At 27.8% G+C, this 10631-nt stretch overlaps 1 protein-coding gene across 1 annotated transcript in view; it reads left to right on the top strand.

Annotated features, from left to right (window-relative positions):
* Positions 1-726: 726 nt before the first annotated feature.
* The window catches only part of LOC109402118 (uncharacterized), a 35711-nt gene continuing 25806 nt past the window's right edge, over positions 727-10631 (top strand). Inside the window, exons 1-2 of the mRNA XM_029852667.2 lie at positions 727-1293; positions 6634-6696. Of these exons, the coding sequence (XP_029708527.1) occupies positions 1224-1293; positions 6634-6696 (133 nt within the window). The 5' untranslated portion in view covers positions 727-1223. The remainder of the gene's footprint in view (positions 1294-6633; positions 6697-10631) is intronic.

Genomic DNA, 10631 nt, shown 5'->3' with positions numbered 1-10631 from the left:
ATGTTGATAGAAAATGCACTTTACCGATATTTATATGGATGCATACTACCAAATTTTAATATTTTTCATGATAATTTATGTTATTGATGCCTTTAATTCACGATTCTGATATGAAATATAGTGGTATTCTATAGAAAACTCATTTTTTTAGAGGTTAGGCCCTTTAAAATGGCGTAACTCAAAATTTCGCCCAACGATGATTTTAAAAAATTGTCCAGAGGTGCGGAATAGATAAATAAAGAGAATGGCGTTTCAGGTTTTGATTGTATGTTTTATTTTATAATAACGTTAAATGGTGCACCGTGATATATGCATGTGCTTAAAACTTTCGACGGTTATTACCAAGATGTCGAACGCCGTGACTCAACTTCGAGCGGCTGCGAAATTTAAAAGTAGCTCAAGATTACGCGCACCAGCTGGCAGTAGCGCTACATCCGCTATAGGTAGCACCTCGGCAGCAGCAGTAGGTTCAGTGGCTCTCCTAATCGTAGAAACGACTGGTACGATGGCGAATATGAACAGTAAAACTCTTCGATATTTTTTTTGGTTCAATGTTAAAGATCTTCATACAATGTGTTTAGATAACATGCTTCTGAACTGTAGGAATAGCAAGTTAGTATTTATAACTTTTTGCAAGTGAGAATTCCCAACACGGCGCAAAGGAACTGGTGTTAAGAAAATAATAGTATTGTATATTCAATTTGTGAATAAGTGCATAAATTCAGTATTTTTTTCTCTCTTCAGTTTATGGTCGTAGCCGAAGTTTCAATTGCGGAAGAAAACCTGCTATGCATACCATTCTCTCTCAGCGAAGTACTTGACTCAATCATGAATGGCGCGGTGCTTTTGGAAAAGAGTAATCTCGAGTCGTAAGAGACACGAAGCGTCGATCGCTTTATTAAACTTCCACGTGATTGCAAGAACCTGTTGATGCCTAAGGGGTGTACATGACAGAGCCGCAACAACAGCAGCCTGCTGATGGGAATACCCTTTGCTGTTCCATGCAATGCTAACGATTTGTTGGTTATAGAGAATGATTGAAATAATCGTGAAAAATAGAAGCTTTGGAGATATTAAAACGTACCGACCGATATGCCGGTCTGGGATCTCTTGGAATACTAATTACTTTTCAGTCGTAAGTAAGTTGCCGGCGGAATAGGTTAAACTTGCGTTTTCTCAGTTTAGAGACAAGGTAAAAACGCATTCACATAGATTTGAGAGTGATGAGTTTAGGATTCTGTCCAAAAAGTGTACTACGATGGTTGTTTATATTGAATTGTGCTATCCATTATGGTAAGAAGATGCTTAGCTACTTGACTTATACATACAAGGTGGAGAGTTATGGGTTCATTATTATACATGGATCAAATGTTTTTGCTAAGATTCATGTGGTATGACATCATAGTTGGTAATGTAGGTGTAGATATTGAAGATTCGCGTTCTCGATCACATGGCATCCATGCTGCAGCAATTATTGCTATTCCGCATTTCAATAATAACGTGTTCATCGTGATTGTTCAATTAAATACTACAAAACGAACAGGTAGTATTTCCAGTCTCATTAAATCAATAATTTATGGCTAGAATTGAACATAACCATCGGTTGAGGTTTGGATTGAACTAAAGACTTCTACTTCTTCATATTGTGGTGGAGACGCGCGATAAGATTTTCTTTTTGAATTGTTCAAATGAGGAAAAATGGCCGAGAAGAGTATCGTGTTGTTCTTTGCTGTGCATGCATCCCTCCTGTATGGAGTGAGTATCGCAGCATAATGGTCCGCGTTCGCAATTATCTCGCGCGAAAACGAAAACATTAGATGCGCGGGTGTTTAGTATTATGTTGTAACACGTTGTGAATGCATATGGTTTGGTTTATTGATGTGTCCTTTGTTGCGTTCAGTTTATTCCTGCGTGGTATGGTCTTAAAGTTTCTACTCCCTGATGGGGTGGAGACGCGCGACAAGATTGTTTTAATAGATATGTTTTTGTATAGAAAAGTGGACAATTGTGCGCGAAAGTTAGTGTTTATTAATCCATTGTCAAATTACATCACCAACCATAGGTGACTCCAAGATTGACAATGTACCCTACCCTACTAACAAAAAATCCTTCCTGAGACAAACGTGGAGATGCAGCGATTCGTGGTATTTATAACAACGTTTGTCGATGACCGCAAGGACGTGGCCGGCGCCGATATTGACGTTACTATAATTGAGAGTTCTCGAACTGTGCACATTGAGAATAGTAAGCTAGTCCTAAGCCCTATTCATTGCTTCCTTGTGCAATTTCGATTGCTTTGGTCAATCACGGAGTAGCAACTACGAATTGTGTGGTCATCTATGCTCATGCTCATGCTCATTGCTCATGCTCATGCATGCTCAGAATTGAACACAACCATCGGTTGAGCTATTCTGATAATTGACAGTAGAATTGAAAAACAAAGACTTACTGAATAACCCAATATTCAGGAAGTTAACATCCCAAGTAACAATCTTAATTCTATTTGGTTTTATTTGTTTTTATGATAGTTTTATCGGAACATCGCATATTCTAGTTGATCTTATCGGAGTCTCAGCTGAGCACAACTATTCTTCGTGAATATGTGGTTTTAAAAACACCTCCAAGAATACTTGAGGTTCAGTTCATAAAACCATAAACACAACAAGAACTGTTGAACTTATTTTCAGTTTTATAAGGTTCTTGTAGTTATCTTCAATCATCCGTTCTTGATCAAGAGTAACTGTTCTCGCATAAGAACAGTTTGGTACATGAAAAATACAAGAAAAAACTCAAGCATCAGATTTTGATTCTCATCGTTCCATTATTGCTGCCAATCAAGTACACCTACCCGGAAACCCAACCGCAACGCGGTGCAGTGCCAAGTTCCTCCGGTTGCAGCATTCGAAATGAGGTGGGTATGGTCATCTAGGACGTCGTTTCCCGTGCAATCGGGGTTCCAATCATCGATCTTCAAAATCAACAACTACTTACCTGTTGAAAGTGCTGACCGGAGGAATGAGGCACTGCACCGCATCAAGGCCGGTTATCGAAAAAGGTCTGCCTGGTTGGCAACGGTACCGGACTGATAAATAAATTCATCGGACGAGATTCACAAAATCCACCGCGGTGCGATAATTTATTGTTTGTTTACAATTTGGCGTACATGTTTTATGACGTTCTTGGCGGAGTTTGCATAAACCTATATCAAGAACGTTATAAACCAGAGTACTCTTGAGTAATACTTCTTACCCTTGCATAAGATGAAATAAATTTAAGGCGTTCTGGATGGAGGCCAACTAGGCTGCATTGAGAACGTTATAAATCCTAGTATTCTTGAGTTATGCTTTTAGCTCTGGCATGAGTTGAAAGAAATTTAAGACGATCTTATGGTGATGTTGATTAAAACCATCGATGATGGACCGACCACCGGCCTAGATTTCAATGGAAGCCATGTTGAGAAAACTCATGAGCAATGTTTGCATGACCAGGAATAATATTTTTAAATATTTTATTAGTGCGTTATAATGGAAGCGCGTTGCAATTTTTGGAAGTATCTTGCAACATATATACGATGAATTTCGCTTGGCATTTGGCATCCTTGTTACACCACGGAAATATTTCCAATTTGTGTAATAAATTAATCCCGATTACAATAATGTGTCATTTTCATTGTGTTTTTAATTTCAATTTAATTCACCAAACTTTTCTGTCGACATAAAAGCTGCATCAGCAACAACACTGACAAATTTATTATCGTTTTATCGTGCACTTGAAGAATTCTACAAGGAGAGAGCAATTCGCCTTGAGGACAACTTGGGAAGTACAACAAGTTTTAAGAGAAATTTAAAAACAACTCTCCAAGAGCATCTTAGGATGGGCCTCTTTGGTCTTATGGCGGGTTTATGGTTGAGTTGATGTCGTGTTGCAGAGCAGTTTGGTTTATGCATGGTTTTAAAAAACAGGTGTTGAAGAATACTTCAAAAGCATTATAAAATTAATTTTGTTACTTGGGATATGGCCAACCTATCTCCACTTTGACTGATTTCTGTCGCTATCGGCTTTTGATGACATCAACGATGGAACTCCACGTTTGAGATCCAATTGTGAGGCCACCATGCACGAATTATATACCGCAGTCATCTATTGATTAAAGCCTGTATCCACAATAATCGGGACACAGAAGTACGGCTGCAGCTCTGTAATGAATAGGTAAAATTGGCCAAATAATTGACTGGGAACTCTTTGGTGTATGTTTATTATCTGCGCCAAATTTCATAAAAAATCGATGCATTACTTTTAATTGTGGATAAAAAACAAAAAGACGTGGTTTAAAGCATTTTGTACAATCATGACCAATTTTCATTCGCATAATAGATGGTTATTTTAAGCTACAGTTCAAAGTTCTGTGATGATAATTATGAAATTTTGTTAGCAGTTATGATACTTATAGAGACACTTTCTTGCAAAATTTCATCCACTTTTATCAATTAGTTTGAAAGCTACTGGTGTTGATAGGGGTGAGTGTTAGTGAATTTTTTTCGTGCTTTTCATGTGCGATGTTTGCCTATGCATAACTTTTGTATTTCTCTGCCAATTTTCATGAAATTTCCACAGAAGGTAGTTGATTATGTGTATATTATGTCTGCAAAATTTGATGATTTTTGGTGTAGTACTTTCAATAGTAAAATCGAAACAATAAAGGGTGCTGACTAACTGCTGTCTGAGGGGCTAAAATCACGTTTAGTCCCAATACATGTTTCGACTATAAAATTATTGATAGTGCATCGATTTTTTTGAAATTTTGCCTATGCAACGGATTTAGATTAAGAGGTTTGTGTTCAAAATTTAAGCCATTTCCTTTGCCAAATTCAAAAGTTACAGTGCTGACAAGCTAAACTAGGGGCTGTACAAAATTCAATGGCGCACTGTCTACTCTTTCATTGCTACAACAAAAAGTACTGCGTCGATTCACATGGAATTTTGTTGGTGAAATGAACACATCTTAAGATGTTATGAGGCCGAATTTTAGCAACTTTAAAGTATCTATTACAGAGTTACAGCTGTATTTCTGTGTCCCGATTATTGCGGATACAGGCTTTAAGACCTGCCGCCGTTGAGTGTTCTCCGCTGATACACACCATGTTTCACTGGTGTACAGCAGTGTTCGAGTTGAACATTTTCATACAATTCATAAACTTGCAAAGGCAGCCCTCGACTTCTTGATCCGTGCACCGATGTTGATCTTGGTGCCACCATCGACTGCCATTTGGCTACCAAGATATTGAAAGCTTTCAACCTTCTCTAGGTACTGCTTGCCCAGCTACCGTGAAGCTGGAAGGTTTGACCGTGCTTACATCCAACGATTTGGTCTTGTTGACGTTGATGGTAAGACCTGCCACCGAGGAGCGATCGGCAAGATCATCGAGCTTACTCTGATTGTAACAGGGAAAATAATTCAAAGAATAACTGCACGCCTTTATCTTGGCCGTTCAAAAACATAAGGAAAATCTTCAGTGATTAAGATAAATTTCACATCACAAGTGATTCCAGAAATCTTGCAAAATCATAGGTATTTCCTTTAGGATACAAGCAAAAAAAAATCTGCAGCATCACATGACGAATTTTTCTTGATATTTATTTAATCAACACATGCAAGAACAAATCATTGAATTCTGTTAGTTTTTCTACAATAATTAGATCAGATTTATATTAGGGGGATTCACTAAACAGCGTAACCCAATTAAACTGATTAAACGTCGCGATCACCAAGGCAATCGTTGATTATTTCATTCGCAAAATCATGAAACATTTCAAATAAGCAGAAAATCATGGCTTACGCAGCAATTTAATCTGTTTAGTGAGTACCCCTATTATAAATCTCTGGAAGCAAACTAATTGACAGGATCTAGTGAAAATGTAACTCACCTCTTACATACTTTTACAAAAGCAAAAGAAAATAATTTATTACAAAGGATTAACACATCACGATACACATAGAACCTTACAAATGCACAAACAAAAAAACATCACAAATTTACACAGCACAACACAAAACATAAATGCGCCCTGTTATCCAGATGGATAACTTGTTCCGATCACAGGATGACGAGGTTTCATTTATTGGTTTGGGTCCATCAGTCATCCTGGAATTGTATTTTAGTTGGTAGTATGCCTTTTAGTTCACAGTAGTTGTTACTGTTTTTATAGCTTGGTTTTGTCTAGGAAAACTAATCCTAATCGGGCATCCCGTTACGGGTTTCATCACTAGAGTTCTATGACTTGAAGTTTGTGTCAGGGAAAGGTTTACGTCTCTAGTACTTAATCGCGGCCCGAAATGACCTGAATGTTGGCAATCGAAATAGAATTGCACTTTGAGGGCTTCTATTATGCCAGAATCCTATAAATGAATATTAATAGTGGGGGAATATTTACAAGTTAAAATTCAACATGTAACACAAAGAACGCACTAATATTAAAACTTTGAACACATTAAACAAGTTTCCTGTCTTATTAAGGTAACAAATATTTATACCCGTAACAATACATAGACTGCGGGATACGCGTTTCGAAATCTTGTTTGAAATATTTGCACTTGTAAAGCACCTAAATCTATACATTTTTTTACGATTATAGTTTTTACCGAGCGCCATGAGGGTGAATCACTGTTCCTTCCAGATGAACGAACTTCGTTAGATGGTAAGTATGGCTTTGCATTTCAGCATTCTGTAGGAATTCGATGGTACCTACATGGGATGGCCAAAATGTTTGGGATAGGCAACTTTTTTTTCTCTCACTCAAATGTTCAACCTGCTGTAACTTTTCATAGAGTGCATCAAAAATTCTCAAATTTTGACTGTTTGTTCATCTATTATATGCGCATGATTGGTAAAAATTTGAGCTCGATTGGTTAATCTTTCGCGAAGTTCGAATCGTTCTGGTAAAACACTATTAGTTACTATTCTGGTAACACTAAGACAACTAATTTTTGAACTTTCATATCTCGGAAACCAGTGAACTGAATTGAATGAAATTTTGAGCGATTATCAACAATATATTAATACTTGATACGGCGCTATGAAATCTAATAATTTCTCACGATGAATAAAGTTATACCGGTTTGGCTTTTTCACCCATATAGAGGAAAATAAGTCAAATTTACAATATCATACAAAAATTACTAAATGTGTTATTCTTTCAATCTAAATAGGCTCTAATACACCTTATCAGAGATATCTTGAGAACAAAAGCAGAAAATCTTTGAATATCAAGACCAAAATTTAATGACGTTGATGTAAAAAAAATATTTTTTTCAAGAAAGATCCATAAAGTTTTAATCCATGATAACTTTTTTCAACGTTCAAAAAGTACCTATGTTTTAATGACATAAGAAGCACTACAGTATTGTTGATAAACGTTCAAAAGTTCTGTTACAACGCCGCAGGGATATAAGTTTTTGTAGTTTCCTGGACCGGTCTAAAACATGTACCGGTCTAACCGCAACATAACCACCGCAGCATGACAGCTTGCGTGTGGTGGTAGTAGTAGTGTGATAGCCCAGTACGGAGGGTTAGCCTAACATTAGCCTAATGTGAGACTAACTGGCCAGCATGTTAGGCTAACTTTTTGTCTCACTTTTGCCTAATGTTAGTCTAAAATTAGACAGATATGACACACTTTTGTTAGACATGTTGCAAATTCGAAACATGTTTGTTAGTCTAACATTAGACTAACGTTAGACATGCTTTAGTATGGGCTGTTAGACGAATGTTAGGCATAGATTTTATGCTGCTTGTTTTCATTCCAGCTGTCATCCGAGCAAGAAGTGTGATTGTAGTAGTGAACTTTTATCGGCGTTCACTACTACAACCGCACTTCTGCCTCGAATGAAAGCTGGACGAAACATATTTAATAAAAAAATCGGAGCCTGTTTAAATTTTAATTTTACTTTTAATTTTAATTTTAATTTTAATTTTAATTTTAATTTTAATTTTAATTTTAATTTTAATTTTAATTTTAATTTTAATTTTAATTTTAATTTTAATTTTAATTTTAATTTTAATTTTAATTTTAATTTTAATTTTAATTTTAATTTTAATTTTAATTTTAATTTTAATTTTAATTTTAATTTTAATTTTAATTTTAATTTTAATTTTAATTTTAATTTTAATTTTAATTTTAATTTTAATTTTAATTTTAATTTTAATTTTAATTTTAATTTTAATTTTAATTTTAATTTTAATTTTAATTTTAATTTTAATTTTAATTTTAATTTTAATTTTAATTTTAATTTTAATTTTAATTTTAATTTTAATTTTAATTTTAATTTAATTTTAATTTTAATTTTAATTTTAATTTTAATTTTAATTTTAATTTTAATTTTAATTTTAATTTTAATTTTAATTTTAATTTTAATTTTAATTTTAATTTTAATTTTGATTGCAATTGTAATTGTTATTGTAATTCTAAAAATAAAATTGAAATAAAATTAAAATTAAATTAAAATTAAATTAAGATTAAATTAAAATTAAATTAAAATTAAATTAAAATTAAATTAAAATTAAATTAAAATTAAATTAAAATTAAATTAAAATTAAATTAAAATTAAATTAAAATTAAATTAAAATTAAATTAAAATTAAATTAAAATTAAATTAAAATTAAATTAAAATTAAATTAAAATTAAATTAAAATTAAATTAAAATTAAATTAAAATTAAATTAAAATTAAATTAAAATTAAATTAAAATTAAATTAAAATTAAATTAAAATTAAATTAAAATTAAATTAAAATTAAATTAAAATTAAATTAAAATTAAATTAAAATTAAATTAAAATTAAATTAAAATTAAATTAAAATTAAATTAAAATTAAATTAAAATTAAATTAAAATTAAATTAAAATTAAATTAAAATTAAATTAAAATTAAATTAAAATTAAATTAAAATTAAATTAAAATTAAATTAAAATTAAATTAAAATTAAATTAAAATTAAATTAAAATTAAATTAAAATTAAATTAAAATTAAATTAAAATTAAATTAAAATTAAATTAAAATTAAATTAAAATTAAATTAAAATTAAATTAAAATTAAATTAAAATTAAATTAAAATTAAATTAAAATTAAATTAAAATTAAATTAAAATTAAATTAAAATTAAATTAAAATTAAATTAAAATTAAATTAAAATTAAATTAAAATTAAATTAAAATTAAATTAAAATTAAATTAAAATTAAATTAAAATTAAATTAAAATTAAATTAAAATTAAATTAAAATTAAATTAAAATTAAATTAAAATTAAATTAAAATTAAATTAAAATTAAATTAAAATTAAATTAAAATTAAATTAAAATTAAATTAAAATTAAATTAAAATTAAATTAAAATTAAATTAAAATTAAATTAAAATTAAATTAAAATTAAATTAAAATTAAATTAAAATTAAATTAAAATTAAATTAAAATTAAATTAAAATTAAATTAAAATTAAATTAAAATTAAATTAAAATTAAATTAAAATTAAATTAAAATTAAATTAAAATTAAATTAAAATTAAATTAAAATTAAATTAAAATTAAATTAAAATTAAATTAAAATTAAATTAAAATTAAATTAAAATTAAATTAAAATTAAATTAAAATTAAATTAAAATTAAATTAAAATTAAATTAAAATTAAATTAAAATTAAATTAAAATTAAATTAAAATTAAATTAAAATTAAATTAAAATTAAATTAAAATTAAATTAAAATTAAATTAAAATTAAATTAAAATTAAATTAAAATTAAATTAAAATTAAATTAAAATTAAATTAAAATTAAATTAAAATTAAATTAAAATTAAATTAAAATTAAATTAAAATTAAATTAAAATTAAATTAAAATTAAATTAAAATTAAATTAAAATTAAATTAAAATTAAATTAAAATTAAATTAAAATTAAATTAAAATTAAATTAAAATTAAATTAAAATTAAATTAAAATTAAATTAAAATTAAATTAAAATTAAATTAAAATTAAATTAAAATTAAATTAAAATTAAATGAAAATTAAATGAAAATTAAATTAAAATTAAATTAAAATTAAATTAAAATTAAAATTAAATTAAAATTAAATTAAAATTAAATTAAAATTAAATTAAAATTAAATTAAAATTAAATTAAAATTAAATTAAAATTAAATTAAAATTAAATTAAAATTAAATTAAAATTAAATTAAAATTAAATTAAAATTAAATTAAAATTAAATTAAAATTAAATTAAAATTAAATTAAAATTAAATTAAAATTAAATTAAAATTAAATTAAAATTAAATTAAAATTAAATTAAAATTAAATTAAAATTAAATTAAAATTAAATTAAAATTAAATTAAAATTAAATTAAAATTAAATTAAAATTAAATTAAAATTAAATTAAAATTAAATTTAAATTAAATTTAAATTAAATTAAAATTAAATTAAAATTAAATTAAAATTAAATTAAAATTAAATTAAAATTAAATTAAAATTAAATTAAAATTAAATTAAAATTAAATTAAAATTAAATTAAAATTAAATTAAAATTAAATTAAAATTAAATTAAAATTAAATTAAAATTAAATTAAAATTAAATTAAAATTAAATTAAAATTAAATTAAAA

The sequence above is a fragment of the Aedes albopictus genome, chromosome 2 (genome assembly GCF_035046485.1).
Source record: "Aedes albopictus strain Foshan chromosome 2, AalbF5, whole genome shotgun sequence".
In the NCBI taxonomy this organism is placed as follows: domain Eukaryota; kingdom Metazoa; phylum Arthropoda; class Insecta; order Diptera; family Culicidae; genus Aedes; species Aedes albopictus.
The sequence above is the reverse complement of the archived record's forward strand: the minus strand, read 5'-3'. Positions and strand labels throughout refer to the sequence as shown.